The sequence below is a fragment of the Betta splendens genome, chromosome 11 (assembly GCF_900634795.4).
Source record: "Betta splendens chromosome 11, fBetSpl5.4, whole genome shotgun sequence".
NCBI lineage: Eukaryota > Metazoa > Chordata > Actinopteri > Anabantiformes > Osphronemidae > Betta > Betta splendens.
Genome location: NC_040891.2, coordinates 2,819,224 through 2,838,232, shown reverse-complemented (window position 1 = coordinate 2,838,232; position 19,009 = coordinate 2,819,224). Strand labels below are relative to the sequence as shown.

Below are 19,009 nucleotides of genomic sequence, written 5' to 3'. Positions count from 1 at the left end.
TTACAAAAACGACTGACATTATTTCAACCATATGTCGATGTTGAATTATCAGCATTTTGATAACCTACAACAATTAGCATAAATGTTGGTTCAACATTACATCAACATCACATGGACAACTGACATTATTTCAACCTTATTTTAACGTTGAAGGTCGGTTGTGTGCCTGCTGGGTACTGACTAGTAGAGTGGCCAAAGTGCTTTCAGTGTGCAATTGTATAATGTGTAACTGATAGACTAAGAGTTCCAGGTATCATTTAGTCATTTTCATTTTTATCTAAACAAATGTGGTGGACATGATGCTGCTACTTCTGTCTCCTGTGTTCACAGTATTGTTCACTTCAGTTGTCTGCACAGAACCTTAACGCCATGTTGAAACTCTGTGGATTTTGTGTTTTTATAGCTCAGCTGTGTTTGGCATCAGATATGAACGCTGGTAAGATCGTTAAACATTTATAAACAAGATATTTAGTTGGTATTCCATCTGGCCCTGGAACTTTTTTATTTGGCATCTTTTGCAGAGCTACATGCAGTTTTGCCAATAACAACAATGAGTTTAGAGTTGTGGTTTGTTCTTCCTTTAACTTTGGCAGGACTAGTTTCATTGTGTTCATTGTTTTCCATACATTTGATGATGTAGTATCATAAATTGTAATGACAGCAGCAAGGACATAGTTTTCATAAATTCTGCATATTTGAATCAATGTAAGAAAATTCTGTTAAGGACACTTAAGTTCAAACATAATCAAACATAACCAACAAACCACTAATTTTTTTAAATAATTTTGACTTGACCTTTTCAAAATAGCTGCTACGTCACTCTACTACGTGCTCTTTCCAAAACAGTTTCGCAGTGTCTTCTCGGCTGCAGCACACACTTTCCCATCACTGTTTGGGTGACATTGATACATTATGAGTACCACATACAGTACAATCTATGAAGAGAACTCAATAAAACAGCTAAAAATGGAATGCATGATGACCAAAACTTTATTTAAAAAAATTGCATGATTAAATAAAATATTAATTTAAATAATTATCATTTACATCTACCGTAAATAAAGTCTGGCAAATAATATATGTTGAATTCTGTCATTTTAACATTAATATTTTTTAAAACAACTGAATTTTTTGTCAAACTTTTTACAACCATTAGCATTAAACGTTGTTTTATCAATGTGATGAAAAAACTGACATTAGTTCAACCATGTGTCAATGTTGATTTTAGATATTTATTAGGTATTTTTACAACCATTACCATTAAACGTTGTTTCAGTGTTAAATGAAAATGGGTACAATAGAAGCCTCACTTCTTCACCCGTTCAACTCTGATGATAGTTACTCTGAAATGTACAAACTAATTTGGTTATGTGTAGTATTAAAATCCACGTAGCTAATTGTTGTGTTTGAAACACTACTAGTGTTTCGGGTTTTTAGTAATCTGCCTGAAAATATTAGAATAAGGATCACTTTTTCGTTTTTTACAGATTTGAGCATTCAGATAACTGCATTGATCCCTGATGTAAAAACCAGGTGAGACACTACTGCTCACTTCTGCAGAGTCTGTTTTTAAAATGTCATATCAGAGGCAGATGCTTTCTCTTCTCTCATTTGTTCTTTGTTAGGTAGGTCAAAAAGAATAGGGATTGGTTTGGGTGAGAGGATAGAGAAGAGAGAACAAAGCAACAATAGGCAGCAGCAGAAGAAAGACAGGATGGTTGGACACTGGAGACCTGCAGCTCTATGTCTGATGACACCAGTAGATGAGGACAGAGAGAGAGAGGGGAGAGAGAGAGAGAGACAGAAGCACACATAGTTCAGAGTCACCTACTACTACTACTTACTACTACTTAATTACTTACCTACTATTACTACTTTAAGATTGTTTGCATTTACTTCATTTACAAAGCAATTATTCTTTTTTTGTTTTGTGTGTTGTTCTTTTCTCTTTTGTAACCACTTCAGTTTTAACTTGACTATGTTTTGTGCTTTTGAGTTCGAAGAGTATCTCAACTTCAACTTCAGTTGACTGAATTTTTGTTGTTGTTTATCTAGTCAGGACGTTATTATGGACATTTGTGTCCCACTGTCCAACTACAGGTACAATCTGTTTTTACATCATTAAAATACAGTTCTACACACTATTTGGCAACATGCATTTCACTTTCAAATTTAGCATAGAAAAGGCATAACACATGAAATATGTTTTCTCAAGCAATCTATTTGTCCCATTTAATAATTCAAATTAAACACTACAAAAAGTATATTTTTAGGTAGTGTGAGTATTTGATGCACTCACTAATAATTCACTCATCTTATTTATTTTCAGAGTATATCATCAGAAGATTTCACTAAGGGCTGACCCCCTACCCTCTGATCCTCGAAAGCTGCTAACTGATTCCTTTAAAAACACCAAGGCTAGTAGTGCTACTGCAGATTCACCTACTGCAGAACCTCTGACTTTACCTGTGACATCATATCAGGGAATCACTCATAGCTGTGATGTTACCTTTAAGGGACAGTGCTGTTTCAATCAAACAGAAACTGTGTTTGAGACATTTAAGTCAGAAATGATGTCAAATCAAAAACATATTGAAAAATTGGAAGAGGAATATAACCACCAGACTATAATTATAATGGAAGAAGACCCTATAGTGGCTGAGTCAGCTACTTACCTGTTTGAAAGGCATTTCACCATATCAACTCTGCTAATATACAAAAATGGGAAACTGTGTGTTGTCAGAGGAAGCCCTTTCTCCTCTACCAGAAATCATGACGTCATACTAGTTGGCCATGGAAGTAAATCTACTAATGGAACAGTCAAACTGTCTGGCTTTGGCCCGGGGGAGATTGCCAAATTTGTCTCAGTCTTAAAAACTGAACTCTTCCTTAGCCAGCTTGGCACCATAAGTCTTATTAGCTGCAGGCTTGGCAATGACCTTCACTTTATTTTGCAGCTCTTACAGGCTTTTCAGTCTTACAACATAAAAACAATGCTGCATTTATATGACTCTTTTGTCTCGGTTACCTCTGAGGGCAAGCTATTGACAAGATCAAATGGAGTCTGGAGGTTCCAAGACCACAGTAGAAGAATCTTTGCTGAATTGGACCAAGGAGGTAGACTGCTAACCAAAGCTGAACTTGGCTGCACAGGGCCAGTTTTTCCTGAATATAAAGGAAGCATCTTATATCTTCAAACACTAGAGTGGCCAAACCACCCTCAAATGTTTGTTCCAGCCGAGCTACGTAAAAGGTACCCTTCTATAGATTGCTTAGAGGGACTTACGTGGAGTTTATTCTTTGAGGAGAATGAGAGAAGACGTGCACCCAATTACGTCCCAGACAACAACCAAAGAACGTTAAAAGCAATCTGGCTTACAGAACCAAGACCAGAAGAAGAAAGCACTAATTTCAAGCATATCATGACTATTCAAGATCTACTAGTTGAAATACGATACAATGCCAGAGAGGAAATTGCATCCAATCTTTACTATGTTCTTAATGAATGCATTTACAAAGTTAATGGAAGAAACCTTAATGTAAGTCTGGTGGGTAAGTTCATGATTACTGACAATCAAGGTGAAATTGAAAGTTTCCATCAAAACTTTGGCAAGCAGCAGGGTTGGTCCTCCTTGCATGATCTGAGACAAGGACTCAAAGCAGCAAAATTTAATGACTTCTGTCGTCAGACTTTTCAGTTCCAACAGTGCAGCTACAACTGCGAGAGATGGGGTCATTACTTCATGGTAGCAGTGTTTGCGGCATCGGTGCGAAACTTTAGAACTTTCTCACTTTTCCTCATGAGCGTCATAGGTTGTGAAGTAGGCCGTATACGCGGGATTGACAGCTCCCTATGCACAGCATTTGTTGATGATGACCACCCGATGGCAACTGAACAAGCTTGGCCAGAACAATTTCACAGAGGATTCTATGGCTGTACTGTTGATAACTACGAACTGGCACCACAGGACAAACAGATGTGGTTAGATGTACTAGTTGCAAAGGAGAATGCCCTGTATGTAAAGTCAAAGCAGCTGATGAATGGTATTTATCATGATGAGCAAACGGAGCTAGACATATTTGGGAGAGTCAAAGTTATGAACAAGTATGTGTTTTCATCTTATCTCGAATTCTTTCGTGGTACACCTGAGGGAAGGAGGCTCAAGAGGGGATGTACTGCCTCTTTTAATGACAAGTTAAAACCATAATGGCTTAAATTTGAACAGCTCTACTGTAGCATTCTTCTTTTGCTAGTCTTCTACCTGACTCACTTGACTGATATAGTGCTGCGCAGATTACTTACACTGCTTTCAATTGGTGATAGATACCTAATAATGAACTAAACCAAGGCAATACAAATGAACTGATTCAGAAGTATTACGAGTTACACATTAATATATAATTTTTTGATCTTCTAAATTAAAAACAATAATAAAAAATAAGCTATCATTGGTGACTTCTTTGGGAGTTTATTGCATTGTTTTCTCATTCTAATGGTGTCACACAGGTCAGAATACAGAGCATTGTAAAATATAAATACAAAGGCTGAAGTATTACAAGCAGATATATAAAACATGGTACAAAGCACAATTTAAATTAAAACCAAATTGCTTTTTCAAATTGTTTTTGTTCTTAACAGCTAGGAGTTAAAATTTAGATAATTGTTATATGCACACTTAGATGCATAGAAAATTAAAATGAGATTTTGTACAGATTTTGTGAACTGGAAAACATAGTTAATCTATCGTGGAATGAGTCACTTCTACAAAAGGAAGCAAAAATAAAAGAAATGCTTCTAAGCTTTTTGAAGTTAAACTTTCAGTTAGTTAGCTAACATTTCTAATCATCTGGCCCACAGCTCATTATATTATTCTATATAAACTCTTGCCCTACCTTTTTATGGCGCTTATGTGGTTAACTAATGAGATGAATGTTCCTGTTCAGTTTTTTAAAATACTAAATGATGGATGATTTTAGATGATGCATCTATTTGATGAGGGCCAACATTTCAAAATTGGTCAGTGCTCGCCACATCTTGACAAAACCAAACTATGAGTGAAGTATGAGTCAAACAAGAATTTATAGTTTCTAATTTAATCATAGAGACTAATGATTCAGATGACACTGCAGTATATAAAGATCCACTACTCTTTACTTGAAGTACTGTAAAGGATGATGGAAGAGTTCGCATAATTTGAAACCTGGAGAAATGACAGTAACCTAAAATGTTTTAGTTTAAAATGTTGGGAAGAGCTTGTACCTTTGTTTTCTGTCTGACAGCTGACTAGAGTGTTTTAAAGTTAACTTTCATAATGGAAACCTAATGTATTGAGGCTGAGAGCATGCCCTTCACAGGAGGATGCAGCTGCAAGATGTGCCCTTCTGGCTGCTGAAGAGGTTGTACTGTGAAGAGGCAGCCGTCTGGACGAAGTTCCAGAAGTGTTTGAAAGAGATGCCCTCACCATCAGCTACCCCCATCTTCCGCATTATCTCACTCAGCCCTTGGTCTGTGCCGATACCCTGTAGAGACAACAGGGTATGGAATATGAATCAGGTGTTTACTGTGTACAGTAAGTGAAAAAAGGAACAAAGACACATTTAGAACATCTTGGTCTACATAATAAAGGTTATACTGCAACTAAAACATTTAGTTTACATTTTTCATATGTAATTGGTAGAACACCAATTACAGTAGTACAAAAGCATGAGGCCTTGGTGATCAGATAGGAATCAGATAGGAGGGAGCCAAACCATAAACTACTAGTCAGGAAAACAGAACATCAGATGTCAACACTTGATGTACAAGTGAGAGAGACAGAGAGATTGTTTGTATAAGATGTTCAGTGCTGAGCCTAATCAGTTAAAGAGCATATGATTACTATGCAGGATGAGGAAACCACAAAGGCACAATTTTTTCACCATCACAGGCTTAAATATAGAAACAAGTTACCAAAAGGAAAATTGGAGTGCAGTTGACAGAAGGTAAGAATTAGTGAGAAAATATCTGCCTTGTGTTTTTGTCTGATCTACAGCATTATAAACTTTTTAATAGCCTTTTAATATGTGGTCACAACATTGTTCTGTGTAGGGTAAAAAAGGTGCTGTCAACTGCTGGAATTAACCTACAGTCCGACATGATCCCTACAGCATTCTATTCAAGCGGTACAATGGAGACACAGAGTGAGGACTGAAACAACCTGATGTTCACCAATTCAGTCATTCTAAGCACTAGCTGCATATTGTTAACTAAAGGTTTTGTACACTAATTAAAAACCAGATTAAGCATTTCCTGAAGAAAATGCACTGTGAATGTGTGATGCTAAAATTACGTAGATAAGTAGGCAATACATTGAAAGTACAACTGAATATATCTGAAGAGAACTAGAAGTGGTTTAAACACAGCAGAATGTGCGCAGAAAAAGCAGAAACAGTTTAATTTCAAAATGAAGAAAAATGAAATAACATTTATGGAATATTAAGTCATCAAATAAATGGCACAGTAGCCAACTTGACAGTAGCTATACAGAAAACCAATAAGACAAGCTGAATTTTCCAAGGACTCCCTAACATTGCTTAAGCTTTAAAAGCATTGCTAGAACAAATAGTACATGTAAAATCAATACTTCATAGTTAAGGGCAAACTAAAAAGACAAAACAGAAGACCAAAAGAAGTACTAATAAAATTAAAGCAGGATACAACACAAACCACAAGGGAACACAGTTAAATGTCAAATAATCATGTTGACTTGAAATGTGGCCCTGGAACATTTGTATTCCATTCATTACATAGTGTCACAGCTAATGTCCTGATGGTGGATTCTAAGGATACAGATACACAGTGGTAGTACAAGTGGTTTAGTTCTTTTAAACGTAAACACATATTTTATTACTAGTTTAGTGAATTTATTTCTCATACAGTTTGTGTGTGTGTCTGTTGGCGTGTGACCTCAGCTGGCACCTAAAGGCTCAGCTGACAGCAGTTTTACCTTGGCCAGATTGGGCATCTGAGAAGACAAGAGATTTTTGAATTCATCTGTTTTCAGCGTGGCACTATGGTCACCTGAGGCCTGGTGGAACCCACTGACCAGTGTGTTGATGGCCTGCTCCAGGTCAGAGTACTGAGATGGGGAAAAAAAGAAGAATGGAGCATAAAAGGAAAAAGAAAATCAACAAAAAAAAAAAAACTATTCTGGGTGCCCATATACTTTATACTTTTATAGCTTTAAATGTTTTGGTTTACTGTCTGTTCTGAACATTTTTTGTAATGGGAGGAAAAAGCAATTAAATAAAAAGACTGCAAACAGGCATAGCGGTAAACACATTTAGCGGATAAAGATCACAAAAGTTCAAAGAGGTTATTGTTAAAATTCAGGGCTTTCTGTCTTTAAAGTGATACTTCATTGACTTTCAATGGGGGTTGACCAAAGCTATGGGGGGTAATATTTAAAGAGATACTTCACAGCTGAAAACCTGAAAAATTGTGTTATAAAAATTTAACATTTCATTAGCCAAAATGTGCAAAAACCTTTAGTACTGATGGTCTATGTCCAGAGAAAATAGGAAAAAGAGGCAGTATTGTGAGGAAAATCCTCAAATCCTAGAATTCATTGTGCTCTGATGAATGTCCCGACCTGCAGCGATTAGTCCTACCTCATCCTGTGGGGCGTGTTTGTACGTTTCCGTTTTTAAAAAAAGGTTTGTTTTTAACAGTGTGTTTGAATAAAGACATATCTGAGTCGCATTTTAATTTGAATCAAAGCAGACAGTTGTTAGAAAGCTACAGATTCTTCTTCAGATTCGTGGCTGGCAAAACAAGATGGTTGTCCCTTCCAAAAGTCTATGCAATGCAAGCTAACACTACTTCTGAGAGTCAAAAACATGACAAGCAGCACCTCGTAACTGTACTTAAATTTCACAGCGCAAGCTAAAACAATAAATTTACAAATAAATTACTTACTCAGTGCCATACCCTACTTTTATTCTGATATTCTCTTGGTATCCAGAAACTACTTTCAACTGCTACTTTGTTTACACGTTACACAAAACTAATGATCCATAACGCACACGTCCCCCCTTCAGCAGTAAAATTCGCAACTTTGTTTACGAGAAATGGGCAGCGGTAGATTCATTGCAACACTGAAATATTCAGTTGCGTTGTATTGGTCCGCATTGCAGAGACAATGTAGCTGGCTCTGTTCTGCAGGCTCGGCATTCACACCCGGTACTTGGTCCACGTATGCGGGATGCTTTCTGCTGCTGGAAGTCAGATGAAGGCTACTTGCGGCAGCCTCGTCCTCTATACGTCACAATTTGTCTGGGCTGCACTTTGGCCCATAGAAGAAACTACTGTGTGTTAGTTATGTGTATGCGGAAAAAAATAACGGCGGATAGATCAGTTGTGCTCCAGCGGGCTGGCTCTGCCCCTCTTTCAGCCTGACTGCTGCTGGGTCAGATACAGAGAAAACCAGGAAACACTAGTTGTAGTCTGTCAGCCCATGGAAAGTTGTCAGGCAGATTGATAGAGGAAGAAATAATAATTCAGAAAAGAGAAATTATCATTTATTCCGCCACTGTTTGCTGTGTGCACACAGACTACAACTCGTGCTTCCTGTTTTTTCTGGAATGGGTGTTTATAAATGCTATATAAATTTTGACCATTTACCAGTTGTATGTGAAGCCGGGATAAATACAGGCACACAGGACTTCAAATACAAAATTTTCGTGGGGTCTTTGTTTCCCGTATTTATTTTTTTGGTATTTACTTTTTTTAAAGTATATGATTTGCAAAGAATAGAAATGTAAAATAAAAAATGAACTCAAGGCAAGAAAATAAGATGCAACAGTACAATACTCTAATAGTATACGGCAGTGGCACCTAAATGGGCAGATTAAAAAAAAGTCATCACACTGCCCCTAAACATCTCTATACAATGGCTGTACATGAGATAGATTCCCAAGAATAACGTGTTGTTCTTAATAAAACAAGTACATATTACACATTAAGCAATATTTTAACATAGGAATTAAGCAGTTTCCTACCGAACACATGTAACACTCCAGCAAACATGAGCTTCGTAGCTACTCCATACACATTCACAGTCCTAACACAATAATGACACAATATAGGGAATATTTAATATATATGGAACAAAATTCAGTAAACACACAGCATTATTTGTGCTCTGTACATCATAGATGGCTAACGATCATTCTTTCCTCACCGCTCATGTCGGCAGCCATTTCCTCAGAGTGCGTTTCACTGCGTCTCCTACTTCTACTCTGAGCGTGTCCTCTAACCTCGCTGATCACCGCTACTCAGACCGCATTGCGCCCTCTGCTGTTTCACCGCAATAGTAACCACTGGAATTGTCAAACTGGTTTGTATAAATAATAATTAATTGGATTTCGCCAGCAAACAATATGTTTATACCACCTGGTTACATATGAGCCAGAGGAGGACGAAGCTGATAAGGACGTTGCTTTACCTTTTTAACAAAAGGTTGCAAGGAGCCGAGTTGGGGGTAAGCCAGCAGCTGATAACCGACCGCAAAGAGCAGTGGGATTGAGGGTTGGGGTGCAGCTGACAGCTGAGAGGAACTGTGTCCAGGAGAAAGCTGTTGGTGTCAGGACACAACTAATATAAAACGCATACTGTGTTTTAGCTTGTGCTGTGAAGTTAGGGTAAAGTTACTTTTTGTACTTTGTGTTGGAAATGTCTGAAGTAGCACTATCTTGTGTTGCTAATGTTAGCTTGTGCAGTAGTTTTGAGGAGCCAGCAGCCACTCTAATACTAATTTAATAAATCTACATCATTTTTGTAGGCAATTTCAGCCGTCCGTGTATCATCACAGAGAAAAAAAACTGCATGTACTGTAACACTCTTTGCTGATGTGGTCTTTACTTTAACAGCTGGTGACATCACATCCACACATGCACTGTTTGTCTTCACTGCTCATCTTCACTTCACTGCTCATCCCTCCAGACGAGGCTGGGAGGATAAGAACATTCATGAGTTTTTTGTTGTGACCCAGAAACTTCTCAAACTCTGATGAGACAAACATCTGCTGAATTCAGGAAGCCCTATTCTTGCCTTGTTTCATTGAGGACACTGTCAGTAAAGACTAAGTTTGGTCTAGATTGAAACATCCACATGGATCGAGTCTGAAACGGAGCTATAAACACATTAGACCACCTACTCACCTGTGAAGCCCTTTTTTAGAAACATCAGCCTTGTTTCAGAGCAGGCTGTTACGCTGGACTTGATGCTGAGTTTTCCACCTGGCTGAACAGCTGATGGAAATTATACTGTTCTTCCCATTGATCCCAGATCAGCATGACTCCTTTCCCAAAGATGAACCCAGGAATTGAAGATAGCTGTTGTGACCCAGTGTGAGCTGACAACATGCAGCTAAAACTGGCAGCTACATTTCATTATGCAAATGATACTGTGCTATATTTTAATGTAAACATCAGACTCAGACGTCCCATGAGCTTTTACTCTTGTACATGGTAATACTTCAGTCACTGCAGTAAATGCTACTACTAGTTCCCCCAATGACTGTCCCTCATTACCAGGACAAGCAAATACAACATGTGACTGTTAATCATGTTAACGTCTTTGATCAGGACTTGGACTTTTGTCCTCTGTAACCACTTATCACTTTATTATTTCTTTGTAAGAGATTGTTGTTGTGATTTCTACTGAACTAAACCAAAATACCAAACTAAAAAAGAAAAAAACGAAGAAAGAGACAACTGTCTTGTTTTTTCAGCCACCAACAGTGGATGAAGAAAAGAAAAGGGTTTTGGCCAAATAAGTTATCTGTGGCTTTCTAACAACTGTCTGCTTTGATTCAAAATAAAAGACTGCTAAACAAAATAAAAACAATGTCTTTATTCAAACACTTTTAAAATGTAACCTTTGTTAAAATATAAAGCAATGTCCGAACGTTGGTAGTCCAATCACTGCGGCTTGGGAGATTTGTCAGAGTGCAGTGCATTCTGGGTGTTGTAGGATACAGACCATCAATACTAAACATTTTTGCACATTTTAGCTAATAAAATGTCCAATTCTTAGCTTTTCAGCGGTAAAGTGAGTCGCTTGAGTTAAAACGTTACATTCAGTGACATGCTTATGCTCTCCTTTTTAAAGATTCTAGAGAATGTGAATGCAGAAGGAAGATAAGAGCTCCCTTGTTCTTACAAGCTGGCAGTACTAGGCAGACAGGCTGAAGCACAGTTGCAGCAGTAATGCTGTTGAATCTTCTAAATCTAAATTTCAAAGACTATCTGCCCTTTACCAGGGGGTCATCCTGACCTTAGGCACTAGCCTAAAGCTAAAGCAGAGTCTGACCAGTAACTGGTCCTTGCTCCAATCTTGGATCTAGGTGCTTTGTCAAATTATCAGGGTTAAAGGATATTGCTGATCTTTAAGCCAAACGTGCAGTAGACATCAGTCTATGATGATCTACAGTCATAAATGAATGAACAATTACTTAAGTGTTGTATGACACAAACTCGTTGGAATTATTTTACTGTTGCGGTTAAAGTTTAGCTCTTGTGTTTCATGTTCCATTCAATGCAACCACTTCTAAACACCATTAACTAAGTGTAAATACTGTATGTGCTGTTTACAACCCCACAGACCTACAAAGCAGAGCTTGTAAGAAACCTCTTTGCCTTTATTACTGTGTAAAACATGTATCACACTTTACAACAACTTAGCATTGATGTTAATGTTGATTATAGAGTTGCTCAATATGACTGTCTCTTGGTCATCAGGCTTGCTGCAGCTATTCAAAGCTTGTGGGATAAGTACTCTGTCAAAACCACACCCTTTCTGACTGATGTACCACAAGCCACTGCAAGCCTTCGTCGCGTCACTTAAAGTTCTCCCACAAAGAGAGCCCAAGTTCTGACTGCGCAGTAGATAAGAGAGTGTTCACTGGTGCACAATAACATTTCAACAGCTCATTAAATTCACCACAGTATTACAAAAAGGTCTTGTTAACCCAAATGACTGTCAAGCTCCAAGAGTACCTTTGCAAAAAAACTCAAAACTATAAAGGTTCTAGTTTATTACTCTGAGCTATAGAATGAACAAACTCTTAACTCATTCTTTGCAGTATAGCGCTTGCTTTTTCAAAGAAGCTAAATAAAAAATCAATTTTCAAATCTTGCGCTGTCTGCTATCCCTACATTGCTCTAGCGTACTGTTTGTCTACAATTTTGTGCTTTCGAACATTAATAATAAAGAGTCAGGCTCCTTCTGAAACTGTACATGGCCCTTACTTGTTTCCTGGATTGTACCATAATGTCAGATATGGCCTTGCCTTTGAGTAAAGACACCAGACAAATGAAAATCAGTGGTATGTAAAGCTTACAGATCCTCATTATGACATCGGCTTGAATAAAATTACACAAAGCGCACATTAAAAGCGAAGAAACTAAGAGGAAGTCATTGCATTGCACAATTCATTTCTACATAGACACAGAGGTGGATTAGTGTCTGAGCTACACCTGGGCCACACCCCTGTCAGATTTTCACAGAATACAATGTAAGGCTTTGATAGAATATTGATTACTGTTTTAATTCGACCACTTTTACAGAATACCACTACAACTAATATAAAACGCATACTGGGGACCTGACTGCTCTGTCTAGTTCTCTGGGAGGGGCCAGACAGTTCTGCAGAACCCTTTCCGTTCTTTCTTCTTTTTCCAAAAGTTGGATGCGTCCTGTACTGGACAGGAAGGGACACATAACGGCTTCATTTACCAACACGCTAAGCTAAAATCGGCCCGTCCTACTAAATATGCCCACATGAGGACATGAGGCGGCGCTGGCAGAGTGGAAGCGTTCCTCCGCGCACATAGCAGCTCAGTCTCAAACTCCAAACTAGACCCGCCTCAACATTTTTTTCCGCGGCAGTGACTTGGCAACAAATAAGTAATTTTTTCCGCACACACCGGAAACTAAATAAGGCTGATTTTAGTAAAGTTTGAACCGTTAGTCGACGACAAAAGAAAAACTTTGCCGTATTACCTGAGGCATGTTAGACGTGTCTTCGTTAACGTTTCTTTTTGCTTGTCTCTCTGGTGTTGCTGCTGCGTGTTAGAGGAGCAGAGCTTGTGTCACCAGCTGGCAGCATTCCTGGATCCTCCCTTAACAAAAAGGGGCAGGAAGACGACAAAGAATACCCTACATATATTTATGCATTTATTCATATTTAAATACGACAGATTAGTAAAAAATAGAATGAGCAAATAAAGCACTCGATGTTTAACAGGCTATGTCCGTCGGCATATAAATGTAAATTGCAGGAAAACAGCAATAGAAGAAGACAACGACCGAGAGTCAATTTCATAAAATTTTTATGCACAATGTGTGTGAAAGTGTATGAATTTCTACTTGGTTCCTCCAGTGAGGCCCAGCTCACGTCCAACAGCCAACTCATTACACAGCTGGAAGCCTTTAGCAGATGGTGGGCGTTAACTGTCCTCCGGCTTCATCAGGTCAGGCGATCCAGGCCACATCCTTGCACTTAATCATATTACATTATAACACCAGTAAAGAAAGTGACTCTTGTTCTTTCATAGTGCTGCTTGCATAATTCTTCTACGACTACTTGCTTAGTGTATCTACATTAAAGGAGTTTTTCTCTCATTTCTGAATTAAAATTGACATCAATCAACTAAATCAAATAACTGTCTCTCACACACTTATCATCTAAGCAACCCCATCCTGCTAAAGGTATTCTTCACACACGGCCCAGATGTTATGTGAGATATCTTGGACTGTGGGAAATGTCCTGCACTTGTGTTCTTGGAAAATATGTTATAAATTAACTTAGAGAGAAGAGAGAGACAGCAGGGGGAAGGAAACAGGCACAACTACATTCTTTAAATCCAGTTTATGACTTCAGACTGTCGAATCATGGGTGGATGTACGTGTGAGAGAAAAGCCGCTAACAATCAACTACAAAAACCCTATGTTTTAAAAAAAGAAACTGCAACAGAAGAATAGGAAACAACTTTCATATTCCAGCAGTCAACAGCTTTTGGGAACTACACCAGGACAGAAACAGGGCAAACACAGCAACGATTAAAGATTTGATTTTTTATGGCATATATCTCCACCCCTATCCTGTCTGCCCTCCTTTTCCCCCAGGAAATGGAATATATGAGTGGTTGGTGGTTGATGATGCCACACCCAGGCAAAAAAGCAACAGTGAATTGTTTCAGTGTGAGACAATTTCCCCACTACTTTATATTCTCTGAGCTCTCCAGATGCTTATCATTAACATATGTGTGTACACAGACACACACACCAACACACATGAATCCACAAACAGCCCCATGCATGAAAACAGCTAACAGCATAGCGGAAAGTACTGTAGCTTAGGCACTTAAAGCATAGATTAATGTACCTTAACAGAATTGAGAGTTCTTTAAACAGAGCTAAATATTTGCAGAAGAAGCTGAAGCAGTTGATTTTCAAATTAAGTAAAGCTAAAAAAGGTTTGCTGAAATTGAACAAATGCTAAAACTGGAGAAAATGTGTAAAGGTTTGCTGAATTTGAAGAAATACAGATGAATGTATTAAAACAGCTGAATAAAGTTTAAGAGCTGAAAAAACTGTTGAAAGTTGTGGAAACATTTAAAACAGCTGACAGTAGCTGCAAAAGAAGTAGTAGCAGGAAGCATGCACAGGTAATTGTTGAACAGTAATATAGTTTGATTAACTAATCGTAATTAATTAAATTTAAATTAATTAAATTTAAGTTAAAAGCAGACAAAAATGCTATTTAGGCTAAAGGTTTGAATTGGTGTTTTTATTTTGAAAGAAAAGAGTGTGTGTGCTTAATTACTAAACTGTAAAATAGTCTGATTAACTGGTCATAATAAACCAATTGAAGGCAGAAATATAGCTTTTTAAAGCTTAATATCTGAATATGTGCTTTTATTTTAAATGGAAGTTCAATTTTCAATTTCAATTAAATTTTATTTATAAAGCGCCAAATCACAACAAAGTTATCTCAAGGCACTTTACAAAGTAAGGTTTAAGACCTCACACAACTAAACCCAACAAATCCCACATACAGCAAGCATTTAATTTGACAGCAACAGTGGAGAGGAAAAACTCCCTCTCTAACGAGGAAGAAACCTCCAGCAGAACCAGGCTGGATGTGGGCGGCCATCTGCCTCGACCGGCTGGGGTGAGGGGATAGAGAGAGAGAAAAGCACAGCAACAACAACAAGCAACAACGAGCAACAACAGAACAGAGACAGGACGGTTGGACCAGGGACTGGATACAGGCAGGATGGTTGGATCCGCAGCTGCCCATCACAGACACCAAACTTAGAGTCCAATCATACCTGTAGGTGAGGACAGAGAGGAGAGAGAGAGAGAGAGAGAGAGAGAGAGAGAGAGAGAGAGAGAGGGAGAGAGAGAGAGAGAGAGAGAGAGAGAGAGAGAGAGAGAGAGAGAGAGAGAGAGGGAGAGAGAGAGAGAGAGAGAGAGAGAGAGAGAGAGAGAGAGAACAACTACTGGAGAGAAAGAGACAAGGTTAGTTGAACATGGATCAACGATGGGAGGTTATTGGACAGAAGAAGTAGAAGGAAACAGAGGAGCTCAGTGTATAAATTAAGTCCCCCAGCAGTTTATGTCTATTGCATCTTAACTAAGAGATGGTTCCTGTGACTAACAATCATTGCCAGTGACCTGAACTATCTCTAACTATAAGCTTTATCAAAAAGGAAGGTTTTAAGCCTAATTTTAAAGGTGGAGAGTGTGTCAGCTTCACAAACCTGAAGAGGGAGCTGGTTCCAGAGGAGAGGAGCTTGGTAGCTAAAAGCTCTGCCTCCCGTTCTACATTTAAAGACTCTAGGAACCACAAGTAGCCCAGCGCTCTGAGAACGAAGCGTTCTGCTGGGAGCATAACGAACTATGAGGTCTTTAAGATAAGAAGGAGCTTTATCATTGAGTACTTTGTAGGTGAGTAGGAGAATTTTAAATTCTATCCTACATTTTACAGGCAGCCAGTGCAGAGAAGCTAATGTAGGAGAAATGTGATCTCTCTTTCTAAGTCCTGTCAGAACTCTGGCTGCAGTATTTTGAATAAGCTGTAGGCTTTTTAAGGAGCTGTTAGGACATCCTATGAGTAAGCTGTTACAGTAGTCCAGCCTAGAGATAACAAATGCATGAATCAGTTTATCTGCATCGCTCTGAGAGAGGATGCTTCTGATCTATATTTCTAAGATGGAAGTAGCTGTTTCTGGAGATTTGTTTAATGTATGATGTAAAAGAGAGAACCTGGTCAAAGATGAAAACAAGGTTCCTCACAGTAGAATCTGAAGCTAATGTTATGCCATCCAGGGTGGCTAGCTGACTCAATAGTATCTCTCCCAGATTTTTAGGCCCATTAAGTAATCATAATTAACCAGCTAAAAGCAGAAAAAGTGCTATTCAGGCTAAAAAGTTGGATTGAGGCTTTTATTTCGAGAGAATATGGAGGAAGTGTGTGCCTAATTACTGAACTGTAAAATAGTGTCATAACCTCGTCATAATAAACAGAAATATTGCTATATTTCTTTAGTATAATGAAACATTTATAATATAGCTGAAAGTTGCTGATGCATATATCTCAATTTATCTTGAGTTAAATATATGAGGGAGGGAGTCAGGGTATTTATCATCATGTAAATAAAAATCAAATTACTATTTGTAATCAATCAGTTGAAACATTACTGAAACTAGCTGATGAGTTGAATCTTTAGCTGATTAGATCTGCAAAGTAAAAGGTGCAGAGCTGAATGTGCCAAGGAAAGCAAAAGCAGTTGGATTTAATTTTAAAAAGTAACACATGCTGTTACAACAGTCCTTTAAATTAGGAGTTCTTAACTTTTTAACCTCCAGGCCCAGATTTTCCAGTACGAAGTGGCCCGGGGCCCATTAAAACATAAACACTTTTATTTCAGCTGATCCAAATCCTAATTTTTTTAACAAGTTTAACAAGCTAAAACCTTATGAATATGATACACCATTATCATCTCCAAAGCATTTATTTTGCACATACAAGTTATTTTATTACTATTGATTTCAAATATATATATTTTTTAAAAACTAGAGAAATCTGATTAATAAAATTCTGCAGTAATAAAATAAATACATGTAAAATAATTTAAAAAATCTAATTAATTAAGGAGAAATGAAAAACAATAAAGTGCAATTGAAAACATTGGATTAACATCCCGCAACTCTCATTATAGTAGGTGTCTCACTTAATGAGACACTTGGGCCTGCCTCTCAGACATGATCTGATCCAGTCTAGGTGGAATGGGGGAAAGGCTCACTCTCATGGTAACTGCGGTCAAGTGAGCCGTCGTTCGTTCATCCGTCGTTCAGCCAGCCGCGCTTCAAAAACGTCTTGCGCCCGTATTACGCGCTTTACAGCAGAGCACAAAACACGCTCGTCGCGATTTATTAGTATTTAAAAATACCATGTAATACTGTAAAATCTTTATAATTAATAACTTAACTTTGGTGCATAGTTCGAGGCTCAGACCACTTTCCTCCTGATCTACTAGAGGTGTACTATCACCACACAAAGATCTGTGTATTTTTACTGTATAGTTTAGGATTTATTAGTATTCAAAACTACCATTTCATACTGTAACTGTATGGGCTGTATAGTCAACTTTGATGATTAATAACTTGACTTTGGTGCATAGTTCCAGGCCCAGACCACATTCCCCCTGATCTACTAGAGATGTACTTTCACCCCACAAATATTCATGTATTTTTACTGTATAGTTTAGGATTTATTAGTATGCAAAACTACCATTTCATACTGTAACTGTATGCGCCGTATAGTCTTTAATCATTAATAACTTGACTTTGGTAAATAGTTCCAGGCCCAGACCACTTTCTCCTATTTCTGCTACATGTGTACTATCACCGCACAAAGATTCGTGTCGCTAAGTCCGCTCATAAAGCCAAACTGTATAAAGTCAGGTTTGTATTTTACCTTAAATTAGCTTTTGAATAGAGGTCGGCACTACGTTCACCTTCATTTGTTCGTTTTAAAAACTTGTCCATCTTCAACCAAGCTTTTGCAGCTGACTTCTTCTTCTGCTGCTATTTAATGGAGCGTGTTAACAACTGGCTGACACCTCATTGCCATCTAGTGTCGGGAAGCTGCATTGCGGTTCCGTGGCCCATTCAGCCCAAAATCGCAGAACTGACTTTTTTTTTGCGGTCCACCAGCTGCTGCTTGGGGCCCAAGGATGGGCCGCGGCCCCATGGTTAAGAATGACTGCTTTAAATCACTCCTTCCACTTTTTTTTAATGTCTTCGAAACAGGTAGTGAACCAGGATTTCCACATGAGGAAGCAAGACTTCATAACCACTCAGCCACACTAGTTGCTAATGTCACAGCTCAGTACATGTATGTACTGTACATACATGTATATTAGAAAAACAGAACATTTCTTAAAACATCAATAATATTGTTGAACATTGGTGATACATTATGATAAACATTATGATAAAACTTTTTTGTATAAACATGTCTTAGACAGGAGTTGAACCTTAGGATTTAAAGAATGTTATATCTTTGGTGAAATTAATTTAGCATGTGTATGTGTATTGTGTTCTTGTTTTTTGTGTGCTGCACCCTAAGGGAGGAGAGTGTGCGTGTGAGTGACCCCCTTTGGGCTCGGTGATATATTAGATGAATGAAAAATAAATTTGGTTGGCACTCTACTAAGGGAGCACCCACAAAGATACAATCTCTACTTGTCTCTCCACATGCACAGAAATATCTGAGGTTGTGCCAGTGTATGAGAGACAGATATTTTATATTATATTGTGATTGCAAAAACATGGCTGAGACGGGAATTGAACTCAGATTCCTCTATTTCAGAGTCAAGTCTATATAAGAAAGATCAGATAGTTTTAAAAAGCTGAATGTGTACACTTGCTCTGATCAGGAATGGACACAGAACA

General features: G+C 38.1%; 2 protein-coding genes across 3 annotated transcripts; one reads left to right on the top strand and one right to left on the bottom strand.

The window, feature by feature from the left end:
* Positions 1-340: 340 nt before the first annotated feature.
* On the top strand, positions 341-4,851 carry LOC121202609 (uncharacterized). Its single transcript, XM_041072969.2, has 4 exons — positions 341-436; positions 1,488-1,533; positions 2,056-2,100; positions 2,330-4,851. Exons 1-4 carry the CDS (start codon positions 370-372, stop codon positions 4,206-4,208), a joined length of 2,037 nt encoding a protein of 678 aa, XP_040928903.2. The 5' UTR covers positions 341-369; the 3' UTR covers positions 4,209-4,851.
* On the bottom strand, positions 4,454-13,204 carry s100v2 (S100 calcium binding protein V2). 2 transcript variants are annotated; one of them, XM_029166911.3, is made up of 4 exons: positions 9,222-9,277; positions 9,040-9,101; positions 6,987-7,118; positions 4,454-5,520 (listed from the first exon to the last, which is right to left on the bottom strand). In XM_029166911.3, exons 2-4 carry the CDS (start codon positions 9,046-9,048, stop codon positions 5,350-5,352), a joined length of 312 nt encoding a protein of 103 aa, XP_029022744.1. In that variant the 5' UTR covers positions 9,049-9,101; positions 9,222-9,277; the 3' UTR covers positions 4,454-5,349. The 2 variants fall into 2 exon arrangements, with proteins under 2 accessions (XP_029022744.1, XP_029022743.1); XM_029166910.3 differs by lacking the exons at positions 9,040-9,101; positions 9,222-9,277 and adding an exon at positions 13,046-13,204.
* Positions 13,205-19,009: the final 5,805 nt, after the last annotated feature.

Excerpts from the sequence above, each read along its gene's own strand:
- LOC121202609 (XM_041072969.2), top strand. The coding sequence starts at position 370 with ATGTTGAAACTCTGTGGATTTTGTGTTTTTATAGCTCAGCTGTGTTTG. Across the intron at positions 437-1,487 it reads GGCATCAGATATGAACGCTG|ATTTGAGCATTCAGATAACT; the intron begins GTAAGATCGTTA and ends CGTTTTTTACAG. Across the intron at positions 2,101-2,329 it reads GTCCCACTGTCCAACTACAG|AGTATATCATCAGAAGATTT; the intron begins GTACAATCTGTT and ends ATTTATTTTCAG.
- s100v2 (XM_029166910.3), bottom strand. Across the intron at positions 5,521-6,986 it reads AGATGCCCAATCTGGCCAAG|GGTATCGGCACAGACCAAGG; the intron begins GTAAAACTGCTG and ends TTGTCTCTACAG.